The sequence below is a fragment of the Platalea leucorodia genome (genome assembly GCF_965183815.1).
Source record: "Platalea leucorodia genome assembly, chromosome: 4".
Taxonomy (NCBI): Eukaryota; Metazoa; Chordata; class Aves; order Pelecaniformes; family Threskiornithidae; genus Platalea; species Platalea leucorodia.
Window position 1 is genome coordinate 124,725,348 of NC_138826.1, and position 17,121 is coordinate 124,742,468.

The following is a 17,121-nucleotide window of genomic DNA, read 5'->3' on the forward strand; positions in this document are numbered from 1 at the left end:
GCTTTGCCATCCCCAGTCCCTTCCCAAAGGAACTGGGATGACACAGAATTTCTCATGATCTCCTTTCTGATGGGAGCAAGTGTCAGAAATACCAGAGATGTGATAGGAGTTGAGGGAGGAAGAGAGACACTGTGAGGCCCTTCACTTTGGGCAGGGGGCTGGAGGAGAGAAGAGGTGAGAACTGGAAAGGTGAGTCCTGTGCTTGGTGCACAAGACACACCAGAGGAGTCTACCAGAGGAGATAAATGGTGGTGGCATTGTACAGCAGGAAGCTGAGACAAAGTGTCCCAGGGAATGCCACCTGAGCAAGAAGCTGAGGTCCCTCCAGTTCCTGAAGTGGAAGGCAGAGAGACCTGTCTCCAGCGGGACTGGCCAAACTCTGCCAAGGCTCCATGTGAGGGAATGGGACCTGTCTGGCTGGGATAGCTTACTAGAAGAGCTGAATCCTGGGCTGCCTTCCTCCACCACTTCATTACCAAGCGGCAGGTGTCCAGCCCTCCAGCTCCTCAGCAAGTTTTCCAGCAGGTTTACAGCAAATTCTGAATCCTGGTAGATGAAAAACTGGCAGTCTCCCTGCTCATGAATATTTATGGCCTGTCCCAATGCCACAGCAGTTCAGGATGTCTGCTCCAGGACACCTTAACCAGCACGTGTGTGACATCTCAACGAACACATAAGGAAGGGGTGGGAGGGAACGGGGGATAAGACACTACATGTGTGTCATTTGGTCCAGCAAACTGGCTAGCCAGTTTGGGCTGAGGGTAGGTGGGGAAACACGTTAGAGACACCAGACCCAGCAGGCAGCACAGGCAGCTGTGGGGATTTCATCCTCTGAATGTGACACGCGTTGCCAGAGTCTTCAGCAGCCGCCTCTGTGCCTGGTGGTTCAGCAGATATCAGATCTCTTAATGGGTACTGGTCCCTTGGGCCAGGCTAACAATGAGCCATCTCAGGTCATTTACCAGACAGGCCAGGATGCTTTCAGACCATTCCTGACCAGGAAGTAATTAAGTGGCTTCCTATTTGTATTCTCCCGAGCTCCACTTGTCTGCAAGTGCTCGTTAGTTACAATATGAGCCAGACAGCATTTGCAGTGCAGCAGCCAGCTCAGTATTAAGCCCCAAGGTCTAGTTCAACTCAGTGACTGGCAATGAGGAATTCCCCGGCCTCGTCTGGAGGCAGTTTGATGTACTGGCCATTAGGCACCAAACCCACGAAGCCACAGAGGTGCTTGACGCACGGCTGAAATCCACTGACACTGTGGACATAGCCCTAAATCTTCCCCAGATCTCAGCAGCCTGGGGTATCTGCTTAGAGGCAACCTCCTTCTCTCCTAGAGTAGATGCATGCCCAGTGTTTCCCATCCTTCCCAGTCCCTTGGTGCTGGGAGCTTGCAATGACTTTCTGAGGTAACATGCTCCCTGTAGTGTATAGGAGGGAGAGGGCAGCTCCCTGGAGACTGGTGGTAGAGCAGAGAGGAGAGGAGCTATCTGTAGAGAGAAAGGTGAGGGTGAGCAGAAGAGGGAGAGGGTGGGGCTGGAGGTGGAGAAGGCTTCCTGGACTGTTGGTCTGACCCAGGCCAAAAGGCAGCATCAGCCCTGAGCAGCCCATGTACGCAACATACGCCCTGTGTCCCTGCCTACCTCGGGCAGCTTGACTCGTCCCTCCTGGAAGGAGCAGGAGCTGGGATCATGAGTGCAGACATGGCGGTACTTGCACCAGTGGCACTGGTAAGGGCTCTCCACGCATGACAGACACCTGGAAATAGAGAAAAAGAGTTGTCACTTGGCCATCTGCATCCCATCAGCCAACAGGACAGACCTTAAGCCTGATAGTGTTTCTCAGAGGGAAATATATCCCGCAAACACTGCTTTTGCCATCACTGGCAGAAGGCCATGGGCCTTGCACTGACCCAACACCGTCAGGTCTCAGGATGATGCTGGACTTGCCATGGCCTGAGCTGGCTGTCACTGTGATCACAAGTGTCTCATATTAATTAGATAATTTAGATTGCATTCATATAATTGTAACTAGAGTGATTATAATTATTGTTGTATTTTGGTTGCCCTGTTACAACTTTTAATCAGACTATCAACAGCTTCTCAGCTTCATACATAAGAGGCGTTCCCCTTTTTGCCCATAACAAAATCCTGAGCGTAACAAAAAATACAAGATCAGGGGAGGGGTGGAAACTGCTACAGCCTTGCTATCTGCACGCTGAACTGCACCAGTGCCCTGGGAGCTGTGAACACATTGTAGGAAGGTGGCCAAGGGAGGGGCTGGCGGGTGGAGTGGCGCCCATGGAAGGGAGTCCCTGTGCACCAGCAGCCCCAGCTGGCTAATCCTCCCACTCACATGATACAGAGGCCAAACACAAACTGGGATGCACCAAGGTCAGAAAGCCAAGGATGAAGCAGGGAATTTTCTCCCCCTGTGTCCCACATGTTTATTAGTGTGAGATCTGCCCAGGGTGATGCGACTCCTGCATCTCTTAACTCTATTCTTCTTTTCTTTGTCTCAGCAGGAACAAAAGACTATTGTAGCAGCTGCCTGGGGAGCAGAGAGCATATTCAGGAAGTCACCTACTCAGGGTGTAGGAAAGACCCATTCCCTCAATCTTACAAGGTTTTGCCCTCCTATGCTATATAGACCCTTTAGAGTATGAGCTACAAACACCTCTCTTGGCTGTGTTACAGCACTGACTTATACCTGCATCACATTTTTTTTTTTTTTTTTAATTTAATACAATGTCTGCTCACCGGCAACTAAACTGAGCCGTAACAAGCTCTCTGCACAAAAAAAGCAGTGGATGGTAGCGACTCCTGGTCACACTGTTGGAGATCTTCGTGCAGCTGCAGGCTCTGAAGTACATGGAGAAGACTTGGGGGAGGAAATTTTCCTGGCTCTTATGTGACACTGGGTTTTTAATGGGCAGGAGTGAAAAAATTGCCTCCAGTAGAGCCTGGCTGAGCCCAACAGGCAGACGCACACCCTCATCCCTGTCTCTGTGAAATCTTGCTCAACTCCAATCCACTTTCAGCTCTGGTACAGTGAGCTGTTCTTCAAATTGGTAACAAGTGCTTGCTCTGATACATCAAATTAAAAATGGATAGTGTATTATAGTTTGTCAAGTAAGAAACCAAAACATGCCATAAATATTTAACACCAGCATCTCTCCTGCTCTCCCCCAAACACTTGCTTTCTGACACTGTTTGTCAAAGCAGCAAGAACATGGAAATAGGATTTGCCTTTCCTTGTGAATTGCTGAGCTGCAGTAATTATCTGCTTTTGGCACTTCTGATGGCTCAGTGGCGGGGACAGAGACGCTCAGCCTTGCTCAGGGGTGGATCAACCTGCTGGAAGAGCATCTTTCTGCAGGAAAGCTGCAGACCTGCTCTGGTGGGGCAGCTCCTGAGCAGTCCTGAGTGCCAGCTGAACCCCAGAGGAATGGGGTGCAGGGCAGGAAAGGAGCTCGCAGGATGGAAAAGATGGCCTTGAGGGAATCAGCTGGCTGTTCCCTGCTCAGTTCACATCATGCAGGAACCACCAATTCCTGTCTTTCCAGATCTGAGGGCCCAAGACCGTGCTAACCACCTGGGGTAGGCTCCTGCTCATGGGACTGACAGCATGGATGAGGGCTGGAGGTGCATATGTGTGGACAGGATCCTGCCATCCACACACAACTGCTTAATAGGAAGATGAGGGGGCCATTTGCTGAGATCATGACTTGCTTTTGACTCCCTTCCCTGGCAAACTCTCCCTGATATGACGCTCTTCTGCCTGAGGGACACATGAGGATGTACCGCTCCCCAAGGCAATGCTTTCCTGCAAAGGATGTTCATCAGCAGACAAAATGGTCACTATGTTACTCTTGGTCTTCTCAGGAGAGACCCCATCATGCTGACCATCACCCAAGTGACCCTGTGTCACTGGTCACACCCTGACCCCTGGTCACCTCCACACCTAACCATTTTCCTGAAGGACATGTGCCTCAGTCAGCAGTGGGTTCTGTGGCACATACAGGGGTGGGATGGAAAGCAGATATTAAAGGAAATGAACTTACGAGTTGTGGACGCTGCAGTTGTAGAAGACAAAGCTGGTGCTGGCAAAGGTCATACCCGTTTCCTTGGACTTGAGCTGAAGCTGGACAATGTGATGATCTCCTGGGGAAAAATATATGCATCAGTGTGTGACTGCTTTCTTAGCCTAGTTAAGCCCTGTTAGCCATGCCACCAGACTGAACCTGGAGCTATCCCACAGTACCTCGGCTAGTCTATCCTCAATAGATGCAGGAAGTTCAATAAAATCCTTCCAGAGCCCAGTTCTTCAACATATACATCTCCCCCTCTCATGGTACTGAGGTGATGGAGTAGGTCTTCACCACTGGAAATTATCATACCTGGGAGCAGAGTCTGGGCTGGATGATGACGACAGGTCTAGACCATACCTCACTAATTTCAAAACTATGGTGACTGAATTCATCAAGTAGGAAAGCTAAGCTCAAAGAGAGGATGCAGATGTCTGGAATTACGAGGTCATCAAAATGGAGTACTGTCCTTACAGTTCTTCATAGCTTCAGGTTCATTTGATGTCTCCAGAAGGAAGGGGCCTGTGGAAGATTCGGCTGCTGGCCCCAAGCATTGGTGGCCTGTGCATACACTGTCTGAAGGATAAACTTACCTGCTTTCCTAAGGGGATAAAGAAAGATTTCCTTTCTCCTCATTGTTTCATATCTCTGAATAGGTCCCAATACCCAGGACAACCATGCCTGAAAAAGGCTGCCTCCAGATCCTGCCCCCAAAGACAGGTTATGCCTTGATAAAGCAGGATGGAGGAATGAGCAAGGAGGATAGATACCATAACAGTGAGGAAAGAGTAGGGACTCCCTGTCTGCAGCCTGGGAAATGTTGATGAACAGGGAGATTCCCACGTGAACAGTTCCTCCAGGTTCATTCACCCCATTCACCTCAAGGTCCATTCACCCAAGCCTTTGGCTACAAAGAACCCAGCTCAACATGAGGGACATCCACAAGCCATTGCACTTCCAGCAGGACTAATCCATTTCCATAGCATACCCATCCACAACAAAGCCTGCACCTCAGCTCCTACACACCATCTCCTCATTCCCTTTCCCACTGCTCCCATGCTGGGCAGTCAACTGTTACCTCTTCCCATGATGCCAAAAGCCCCATTCAGAGCCCATCAGCTGTGTGTAATGAGTGGGTGCAGTAATTGCAGCAATTTGGTGGGCAAGGAATTCATGTTTAATTCAAGATTTCAACCTGGCTGGCCCTTTCACCTCTATTATTTTCCTCCTCACCTGAAAGATTCATTAATCAATCAGGCCAAAGCAAACTTGACAATTCGTCGCAGCATGCGCTTGCATGCACGCTCACCCACCTACAAGCACACACACACGTACACAGATGCACACACACACCCCACAAACTTCACTAAACACATTTTGCTGCCAGTGCTCGACTCTGCTGCCCATCTGCTGCCGCCGGCTTTGACAGCTCTGTTAACCGCTTCGTATTTAACAACTTTGCCAGCATCTTGCATATATTTTAAAACAGGATGTGAGGATTGGATGGCTCCAGGGATCAGACGTGCTACAGAGCCACACATCCTTTGGTTCAAATCCAGCTTCTGGCACTATGCATGGAGGACTTGGTCTTTGCAGAGGTGCAGAGCACCAGCTGCTGAAGTTGATACAAGCTGCAGGTGCCCAGCTTCTCTGAAAACCACGCTTCACATAAATCTCTCTCTCTTGTCCTGCCTCCAGCTTCCAGTGCTATTTTTGTTTGCTGGTTGATTATAGCCTGGCCTGGGACAGATGTCCATACCGAGGAAACAGTTTCTGGCATCTATCTTGGTAGGCAAACACAACTGGTAATGCAGTGGGACCTGAAAATGCTAACAGCCCTCTGGGGGCTTGTTTTGGGACCACAATGGAGAGCACATGCAGCTGTGTGCAGCTTGGGGAGAGCAGAGGTGATGGTGACAGTTTGTGTCACTTCCTTTTCCGTGGCCTGAGAATCCTCAGAGACAAACTTTACAGTAAATTTGCACAAGAAACCAAGGACAAAAATGGCAGCACCCTCTCCGTGCCTCTTGGGGTGATCAGCAGGGTCAATGTTTTCATATTAAGTCCCTGCAACGAGCCACAGGTGCTCTTGAAAGTGCCTAGAAAAGCTGTTAGAAAAGGGAAAAAAAAAAAAGGGCAAGAAGTTGTGGGTGGGGGGACCATCCTTGGAGACAAGGTATTTTTCTGTGCTGGACCAGTCTGGGAGAGAGAGACAGTAATAAACCCAGAACAGCTGAAGGCAGTAAAGGCCAGTGACAGAGACAAAGAACTGGGCGTACAGATCTAAATCTGGGAGGAGCAGGATGAAATTAAGACAGGATCATTCAGGTCTGCAGGACTTTCTGGCTGCTGCAGGGGATGGGATGTGTTGAGAGCATGTACAGCCTCATTCCCTGGGTTGTATGACACCTGCCTGGGCAAAAGGTGAGCAAATATCCCACATCCATCTCTCGTCTTTGCTAGATATATGCAACTGCCACTCGGTGGCAGTCTGAAAACACATACTATCACACATCTAAGCACCTTAATGAAGGTACTGGTATTGCAGCACAATGCTTGCACACATGTGCACACATAAACACACACACATTCAGACAACTCATGGTAAGATGTGCTGCTGTGCCGCTTCACCAGCAAGTACCAGCACAGCATCCTACCTACTCCCTGTGCTTTGGATACCCTGTCCTCAGGCTTCCATGAGCCAAACTCTGCTTTGGAAAAAGCAGGAGAGACACAGGGGTGTGGGGTGAGGAAAGGAGGGAGAAGTGGTGCAGATGAAGGAGCTGTGGGATACCCACCATTCTCTGTGATGATCTGTGGCACCTCTTTGGCAGCTGGCGAGATGCATTGGATCTGACTGCCCACCACTAAGCCATCCATCTCCGAAAGGTCCTCGAAGGTACAATTGACTCCTGCTGACAGCTCAGGGACATTGTAGGTCTCCAAGACCAGCTGCAAGCAAAGATGGAGGGAGGGAAGAAGAGACAGAAAAAAAGAAAAAAGAGAATACTAAGCCAAACAACAGAGCTGGGCCAGCAGGAGAGAATTACACTGGAGAGGTCGGACAAAGAGCCTCTTGCTAGAGAGAGCATCCTCCTTCAACAGAAAGCAGCAATTCAGGAGAGGGATGTGTGTGCGGAAGGGGAAGGGGATGAGATGCTGATGCCAACACAAGTGGTACGTGGCTATGCAGGGACAACTGCACTGCATCCCAGTGCTGGCTGGGTCAGTGGAGGGGAGGGAGTGCTCACTCTCTGTCATGCAAGTGTAAGGTTAGGCAGGGAGTCTTTGGAGCCAGCTGTGACGACCAGGACTTTGGTGGCCCCAAAGCACGCGGTTTCTGAGGAAGGTGACTACTACTCACAAGAGGCACTCTGCAGACTACAGAGAAACTGTAGCGCTCCAGTCTAACTCTCTACGGCCTGCGCTCCTAGCATCAGCAGATGGGGGAGCGCTCTGTCACCAAGTTCCTGTGTAAGGAGAGTCTAGTTACAGCCTTCAGTCCACCACAAAAAAACGCTCTCTCTAGAGGCACAGCAAACCTCTCCTGCCCATCCCACCAAAGAAGCAGATGGCCCTAGGGACATGCTGTATTGGGCTGCCATACATAAAAAAAGCTGTGAAGGAGAAATTGCCCATGTTTTTAGAGTTCACTACACCCACTGGCATTGCTATGTCATTGCCCATGGTCATGAAGGAAAGGAATCTCATGGCTGGTTTCCACCACGTTTATTCTCTGGAGAAGGACCCTTATGCTGCTAACTTCCCAGACCACCTAAGGTCCTGCACCACTGCTTTCCATCATTGATGGTCCTGTCCAACCCATTAGACTATGTCTAAACACAGAGGGGCATCCCAGGGTACTTCTAGCACCTGCTGATGACCTACTAGTTAGCATAATTTTAGAGGGTTTGTGACCAACCACTAGAGCCAGTCACTTGACACAAGCACAAATGCAGATGCTCTCCACACTTGCCTCCTCCATGAGCTAGCTGAGGCCCCATCTGAGGTGACAGTCGCTGAAATGAGACACAAGTGCATGCTGAAGTGTTGTTTCTACCAGCACAAAGAACGGAAGAGGTCAGTCCAGGTGACAAAGCAGGAGAGGTTGATAACATTATGTTTACTGCTCCCCCATACTGTGTTTTCCTCGCTCAGAGAAGGCTTGGAGCTATTTCTTCACACTAGGTACCATCAAGGAGAAAGGCCGAGCAGACAGGCCTTAGTCCTGGCTGACATAAAGCCTTTGTGAGAGTATGTTCATTCTCAGGCAATGGACATGGCAATGGGAAAGGCGATTTTTTTTTGTTTTGGATGGGGAGGAGGAAAAGCTTTGATTATTTGTATAGATTCAGCACTCAGGCTAAATCCATTCTCCCTGCTCATTAATACACTGCTAGCAATGGAGATGGGGAAACTATTCTGCTTAACAAATATTTCTCTCTGCGCATGGGCAATGCAGAATGAAGGTGTGCCATGCAGAAGATGACACCAATGGACAGACCAGTAGAGCTTGGCAACAAACATCATGAGCCAGTGCATACTCTGAACAGACAAGAAGTCCTACAGCCCACATGCCTGCTCTGGAGCTGCTGTGGCGAGGAAAGAACAGAGCCTTCCCCCAGCAAGTATCTCTTCTCAGAAATCCCAGAGCAGAAGCCCTGGACTGAAACAGACTCAGTTTTCCAAGACCCCAGATTGAAACAGATTCAGATACAATTTTCCAAGTCCCTGTTGGTGCCCAAAGTCTAAAAGATTGTCTGGCCACACAGGTACCTTCTCTGCCTCTTTGGGCAAGAACTCAATATCATTGACCCTTTGCTAGAACGCAAGTGAGACTCAGTAAGGACACCAGCCATTTGTTCATTGGTGTTCCCCTCCTGATTTGCCAAGAGACTATCTGTGGTGACTGTGGATGAGCTGGGACACTAGTCTATCTGGGACTGGGCTGACACTCCCATGGAAATGTTCATGCAGATTTTTGAGCAACAGTCAGACAATGGCAACTTCTGATCCTAGCAGCTCTGGTTTGACTTGCCCTGCCAGAGTAACCTAGAGGTAGAGATCTTTTATTCTGTTACCAATTTCAATTGCCCTGAGCCTGTTAGTCCCCCAGGTTTTATTCCAACATGAAAGAATTCAACGACTACTGAGAGAATAAGAAAAAGAAACCTTGAACTCCCAGAAGAAAAAAGGACTCAGGATGTCTCAGATCAGTTTTGTTTGAAGCCTAGGAAAGTAAAGTCACAGCAAAGTTAAGAGGCTGAAACAAAGCAGCAGTGATTGGGCATGCAGGCTTTGAAAGGCTGATTTCATTACCACTGAAGAAACCCTAGCACTCCAAAACCCGTCACCTGGAAGATGTTTGGCAGCTGCACCTTGAGCAACACCATTCAGACCTTTCAGGGTGTGGGACTAATGAACAACTCATCCAGAGACTGAGCTTTTGGGTCTGGGTTATCAACTCAATTAAAGCCCAAACTAGTATGGCCAAAAGGACAAAGCCCTAGTAGCCTGATGAAATAGGTCTCTGCCTTCTTCTCAGAGGGTCTTGGGATCTCACCACATAAGGTATTGCTGTCACGAGTTAGAAGAGAAACCACAAACTGGTTAGATCTTCAACAGAGATTTCTTGCCTCAAGCCCAGAAAATGATCAGGATCATCTACTGCTCCGCCAGCATTCACTGTGTGGCTTTGTTGGCTTCTGACTTGAGTAGCTCAAGGCCATAAAGGCTAAATTTTGTGCTGAGGAAGGTCACAAGAGAGCATGAACCTTGGCAGTCTTAGGTTCCCCTGAGTAGCATCCTGATTCTCTGCTCTGCATACTCAGTGCTGGAGCTGAAGCAGGGTGGAGTTCTTGGTGGCTTAAGAAAGCCACCCAAGAAGACAGAAAATTGGACCTCATTGAAATAACACATGGTATCCCTCACTTGTCCTTACCCTAGCAGGTCATTTCATTATTTCATGATAATGTCCCTTGCCTAAGTCCATGCCCAGCCATACAGAAAACCCTCTCCCAAGGGAGTAAACAACTACACTGTATGCACACAACACTTGCAGGGCACAAAGTCCCTTCAGACCTGCCCTCAGCTCCTCACAGCAAACAGGGAAGCCTCTTCTACACTTCTAGGTAGGGGATAATTAAGGCCAAAATGTCCTTTCATGGTGAATCTTTCTCTGTGCAAGGAAAATTGCTGGGAAAGTTAATGGACTCTGGAGAACCTCGTGCATGAAGCTGCCAGTCCTTCCCACTCGTGCTGAACCCACGTTAGGTTGCACATACCTGGGTCTGTCAGACTGCATGGGCAGATTAAACCTGAGGGGGACAAGGATTAACATTCCTCACCAATACGTTGTACTGGGAGACGGAGATGTTGTTAGGATGCACAGTAAGCCGGACGCACTGCTTCATCTCCGAGGCGAATCTCCGAGGCTCGTTGGAGCGTTCACAACGCTCCTTCCTTGTGCACCTGAGCAAATGGGAACAGAGAGGGACAGAGTTAACACAAAGCCAGGCTGGGAGGGTGAAGAAAACCCTGGGACATGGAAGGAGCAATAATTTTGGATGGAGAGGCAACACTGTACCCTTTGGGACCGCACTAGCTGGAAAACCACGCTCATGCCCTGGAGCGCTCTGACTTGTGCTAGCAGCCATGGGATAGCTCAGCAGGCTGGAGAGTTGCAACGACACCATGAAAGGAGGAAGGGTGTTGGGTGAAAGCCCCATCCTTTGGGTAGGATGCATAGCTCTAGAGATGCTCTGCCTCTATACCCACATAGCAGGTACAGCGTAACCTTCCCCTGGCAGCCCTGAAAACTGTCTTGTCCAAGGCCAGTGGGACATCTTACACAGGGATGTCCTTTTAGAGTAGCTGTGCATAATCCATGCTCTTTAGCTCTGCTGAGAAGACTGCAAATCTGTGGTACTTCTGGGCTGCTGGTACCTCTCTGCTGGGAAGGGGCAGCCCACCAATCCATTGCTCAGCAGCTGCTAAGTAGTCCCGGGCAGGTTGAGGATTTTTTGGCATCTGGTTTGAAAGTGCCTGACTAGAAGTCCTCAGGGTTGAATGTTAAAAATTCTGGTGCTCCTAATTAGTGAGAATTCAGTGAAATTGTTGGGTGCATGGCACCTGGGCTGCACAAGCTGACGAAGCTTACACCATGCACTAATTATTGTCAGTGCTTTCAGCACTCTTGTCTCGTCTGTCCAGTGTAAACATAAGCCAGCAAAGTGAATTGGTAGCGGTGCACCCTGTTTCAATCCAGATTTGCATTTGCTTAGCATAAAACACATCTGTATTTTACTCCACATGCACTGCCAAGGCCATTGCTTCAAGGAAGATGTCTGCCTAGAAATCCACAGGGTTAATACAAAAGGACAGCTCCAACTGCATGCCAATTACCTTTTGCCATTAAGCTAATGTTATGGACTTGCACATGGTGTCTTCAATGGATTTTGTTATTAGCAGTGCTATTACCCCCATTAAAATCAGCTATAAAGACTAAGTGCGGATGTTAAATTATTCACCCACTCCCAGACTTCAGAGTCTTAGTTGTGAGAGCACACAGGGACTGCTGGGGCGTTAGCTCCAAGATCACCCCTCAATGTCCTTTCTCCCTGGAGCAGAGATTGTGCCTATATGCATGGGGATTTGCAGATGGGGATCTAAGGCAACACGTGCAAAAGCAACTCAATATATGGCTGAGCCTGACTATTACAAACCTTGGGGTCTGGACTAAAACTTCAGGGCTCGGCTGATGCTAGATAAAATGAGCACCCCAATTTCAAACTCAAACTGCTCCATCTTTCTGGTAGAGGAAAGTTTTGTGTTTCCAGTGACAGTAATCATAAAGGGAGATCTCTGCCGTTCTCAGCATGCTCTCAGTTTGCTTTGCAGATTTGAGAAAGTAAGAAAGAGCAGCATTGCAGCTCCCACTCTCCGTTCCCTAAGAGCCTTCATCCCATTAAGTCTCCTTTAGCGCTGCTGCATGCTGGATCAGGAGTTTTAAACGTGCAGTCTCCAGAGGGTTGGACGGATAGCTGATTAACTACTCCCAAAACTGTAAGTCCCCTATCGTGGAATGAAAGCCATGGCAAAATGCTGACCTGAGATTTTTGCAAGCACTTCTGTAAAACAAAAAGACACAGCAATCCCATCAAAAATCTGCAGGGCGTGGGAACTCCTCTCCTGAGAATAGCTTGGAAGGAAACCCTTTTGGGCTCAGTGTTAAAACACAAGTGCCCGAATTCTTCAAGATGTCCTGCTATCTCCCATTTATTTCCTCCAGCTGCAGCACAACAGAAATGTCTGGATTTTCTAAAATTAAACCGGCAGATAACCAGGCTCAGTTCAAGTGTAACAGCACAATAGATTGCAAACACATCCAGCATGTTTGCACAGGAGGACAACACATGGGTACAGGTTAAGCATCTAGGAATGTGGTTTGTATTCACAGCCCCACCACTGAGCAGGAATATAATAATCAGTAATATTTATTGGTCATACACATTTAAGACATGTAGCTCTTCAGACCAAAAACTCACTCTATATTAGGCTGATGTGTCTTGCAGCCTTGATATCTGTTGTAAGGTGTGTTGCCATCCAAATAATGAAATGATGAAAAACCAGAAAAAAACTAAGCCTGGTTTTAATATAATGTTAAGGTTGCAGTGTCAGGCTCTCAGGAATTAGGTACTGCCAGACTGAAAGTAGCTTCTGCACTCCTAAATCTGCTCCCTGCACTGACACACTGCAAGCCAGACTTTAATTACAGGATCACACATTATTATTCCTTTTTTCCACAGATGACCTCAATTCTGCCACTTCCCAACTTTTGACTTTGACTGTCTGACTTTTTCAATGCAATTTCTCAATTTAAAACAAAGGGGGGAAAAAACCTCAAAACACCCAACTGTGCCTGGTGCTTGAGTCTGATGATGGGGGAGCTCTGCCAAGCTGAACCAAACCAAGCTGGGGTCTGGGTCACCGGCAAGGTTCAGGCTCTCAAATCAGCATCACAGACCCCTTCCTTGAGCTAGCAGCATAACTCATCCCAGGTAACTGATCCCAACTGCTGCATAAATCAAGATTAAAGGGATGGAGCCACCTGTTAGTGGGTTTTGCAGGTTTGTCCATGCAGAAAGGAGTGACAGGGGCTCTTCTTCAGAGCCTTTTGGTTTCACGCATCTCCTCTTCCCTGACCACCTTATCTATCCTGAGCTGGAACACATGGAGCATCCTGTGGGTTTACACACCACACTCTCCCCAGTCTTTGCCCAGCACCTGCAGCTGAGGTTCTTCAGAGGCAAAATGTGGTGGATTTTCAGGAGAACAGAAAAAGGTACAGACCCATCATAAAGTAACCTTCTCCCTCCAGCCTTCCTCTGCACTGCCAAAAGTGTTCTGCCCTCCCCGAGGAGTGGGGGGAAACAGCAGAGAAAATTGTTTCAGCATGTGCAGAGCAAAGTACTGCCCTCCAGCATCAGCCCCTCAAATCCCTGAATGGTTTTGGCTGAAACACAGAAACAAACATGGCAAAGCACCCAGCCACTGAAGGCAGCTTCCCGGGGGGGACATTGCAGCCCAAAAAGTAAGTTCAGCAAATTGTAAATAAAGGCAAATGGGACTTTTAATGAATAAGTACTTCCAGACACAAGTGCCTGCCTTAGAAAAGTGGTCACCTGGAAGGCAGCTGCCTGCACACAGCAGCTGGACTGTGAAAGGGATAATGAAATATCCCAAGCCCAACTAATCATTTCTGTTGTGTCTGTTGAGAGTCAGAGTGTACTTTGGGCCCTGGGAGATTGCTGTGACTCTGCTGCACTCTCATCTCGTGCATCTATTATGGCTTATGCAGAAAAAATACCTTGTACTGCCAATAACTGTTTTGCTTTAATAAAATATCAGTAATTCTAACATGCTAGGTCTGTCAATATGCTGAGATCACTTTCCACTGCCATATAACCTAATTCAATGCTATTCATGCTATAATTAGCTGGTGCGTAACTCCCACCCAGTGGCATCACATTACACTTAAGACACCTAAAAGAGCATATACCACTCCTGAACTTATTTGCATAAGATTATGGTGTAGACACGGCACTTCTCTGTACGTCTTAATAACACCTGCTATTTCATTATCAGCTGCATCTTTAACAATTGCAAGTGTCCTGCTTCTGTCCAAACCATTAGTACAAACACTAAGAAACTGGTCCTATCGCTGAACCATGAGGAATGTTATTTCCTCCTCATCTCCCATTAAGAATAAATACCACTAATGCTAACCCTCTGTTCACCATCCACTAACCAATTATTTTGACGATGTTAAATTAATACTTTGTGCTTCTATAGCATCTCTCATCTGAGGATCTCAAAGGGCTTTGCCTGGAGCTAATTAAACTTCATGACACCTCTGTGAGGTTGAAATATTACCACGCAGAGATGGGGAAGTGATGCATAGATGCATGCATGTCAGAGAGCAGAGCAAAGCCCAGGTCTCCTGAAGATGAGATGAAGGCCCTGGTTTGGGACCAAAGAGAGCATAGTTAAATCCCAGGTCTGCCATCAGGGGCCTAAAGCAACCCCCTGGGGCCACATTCTGCAAACACCAGCTGCAGAGGGATAAGGTACAATTCTATATCTGCAACGGGATGCTAAGGGCTCTTCTGCCTTAGTAGGGCTTGGTCAAACCAAGCCCAGATTCACTCCACCACCTCCAGAGTTTGTCCCTAAATGGCCAAGGTCAGGAGGGTTAATCTGAAGCCCAGAAATCTTTGGAGAGGCTGAGCACAGACCCAAGAGCTCCATGTACCTGGATAGACTAGGTACAAGAAGGGTCAAGTGGGGTACTCCTCCACTTGTGAGCTCTTTGTTTTCTCTATGCACAGGACGGAAAACAGACCATGCTACTGCAGGGTTGCCAGCCTAGCAGAAGGCATGTGTGCCACGTGCATGCTTTCACCTGCCTTTGCCTCTCAGTGAAGACATGCCTCCACCATCCTATTGTAGAAAAAACAACAACAAACAAACAAACAAACCACATAAAAACCCAACAAGCCAAAAAAAAAAAAAATCTTTTTTTTTTTCATCTTACCTCTTTATGGCTGTATCTTTGTTTCCTCCATGCCTATAGTGGGGTCCTGAACCTTGCTGCACCCTCACCATACAGTCCTGCAGACCCTCATCCCCATCCTATCAGATTACCCTGAAGAGTCGCTCTTGTACTTCTCTGGAGCATTGCACCTCCCCTTCCTCCCACCATGGGGTTGTGTCTTTGCCATCCAGACCTCATGGGATCTGGACTAATGGTGGTAAAGTGGCTGTGATCACAACATCTGCAGGGGATGGAGCTTGGTTCAGGAAGCTGAAGATCAGTGAAATAGGAAGATATCTTCTGACTGTGTAGGGGCTAGGGACGGGGAGAAAACTGGGGAAAAGATGCTGTTTGCAGAGTGAAGGGAGCAGGGGAGTTGCAATGCCAAAAAGTAAGTGCTAACTGAGGTCATCCCTCCTTCAGGAGAGCAGTGAGGTGGGACAAGTGCCTCCAACTGGGATATTTCTCCGCCCCTCCCACTTATTGTCTCTCTCTCCATCCCACCATTGCCTGAAATGCCTGAGTTTGCTTTGGGTGACTCCTGATTCCTTAGCAGAGGGAAATGAGAAGAAGGTGCTGGTGTGCTTTCCTCTTTCAAGCAGGGTGCTCGGAGGTTGGCAGAGCTGCAGATGCTCTTAGGACCTGAGCCAGAGCACCCCTGCAGCTCTGCAGCTCCCATTTCTTGCACCAGGATGGAGACACATGCTGCACTAGGAGCTCTACAAACCAAGATCTCCAGCCTTCTCTCTGGCCATTTGTTAGGATCAAACTACTTCACAGTCCCATGAGCTATTGGCTTTTCTCTTAGTCATACCTGCAAGCAAGGCAGCCCTTAGTATCACTTGTGATGGCAAATTAAATGCGTTTAAAAGGCACAATGGCCCTTGTGCCTGGCTTTTCTAGTGATAATTATTTTCTAAGACGTGCAAAACCCTGATAAGATCATGCAGTGAATTTCTCTTATAATTTGGACTTGCAGGGTCAGAGGTGCTCAGCTGCTCCACAGACCCGTGTGGTGGCCTGGGGCCACAAGGCTTCAGGGAGAGGTGGAAAGTTGTTCTGCTAATTCACACCATTACCCAGATCTGGTGGTCTCTGCTGGAGACCAAACTAACTGACACCCTGAGTGGACAAAATAGACAGAGACAAATAGTCCTGGGTGGAGAAAGCCAAGGAGGAAGTTTCTGAAAATCTTTTTTTCTTCTTTTTTTTTGTTTTTGTGGGGAGGTAGAAATAATGCAGTCAGAAAAACAGCATATAGTCCTGACTGAAACTTTCTTGTTTATATCCATAGCTGTTGAAAAAGGAGATGATTTTGATTCTGTTTTCTTTTTTTTCTTCATTTTCCCAGAAGCAGACTAAAATATCCAACTTTTCTAACATGAGACAAAAAAAAATGTCAGTTTTCTGGCAATGGAAAAGGTCTTATCTGCAATTTTGTCAATTAAAAACAATTTTCAAGACAAAAGAGTGGTGATTGGATCTGATCAGACATTGCAACTAAGAACAGAGGGGGTTTATTTTGCAAATGGCAATTAGCACATTATACATTTTTTTTAATTCAGAAAAAAAATAATCTTACCATTAAAAAAAATGCATTGCCAGAAATAAAATCCAAACAAATTAATCCTTTTTGGAGAAGCCTCACCATTTGACGCACAGCAGTTTTCTTTTGACTGCTTTTGCATTGCAAGACTCGTAATCTGGCCAGTGAGATTGGCTCCCAGGGAAGAAGAGGGACATGAAGCATCTGTATTTGATGCCAAAGGAGGCGGGGGGGTGAGCAGCATGAGAGACAGCTCAATGGTTTAGGTCAGCTCAGCAAACTGAAATGATACCCTTCCACCACCTCCAAACAGGTAATTTGCGGGCATCGCTGTTTTGCAAAAGGTTTTGACATTTCAGCTTTCCTTTCTGATTCCAAACGGTGACATTTCCC

The 17,121-nt window shown here is 47.7% G+C and overlaps 1 protein-coding gene across 1 annotated transcript in view; it reads right to left on the reverse strand.

Annotated features, from left to right (window-relative positions):
• The window catches only part of PLXNA4 (plexin A4), a gene marked incomplete at both ends in the record, with an annotated part of 424,475 nt that overhangs the window by 102,284 nt on the left and 305,070 nt on the right, over window positions 1–17,121 (reverse strand). Inside the window, 4 exons of the mRNA XM_082308764.1 lie at window positions 1,644–1,758; window positions 4,064–4,163; window positions 6,886–7,039; window positions 10,435–10,558. Coding sequence (XP_082164890.1) covers window positions 1,644–1,758; window positions 4,064–4,163; window positions 6,886–7,039; window positions 10,435–10,558 — 493 coding nt within the window. The remainder of the gene's footprint in view (window positions 1–1,643; window positions 1,759–4,063; window positions 4,164–6,885; window positions 7,040–10,434; window positions 10,559–17,121) is intronic.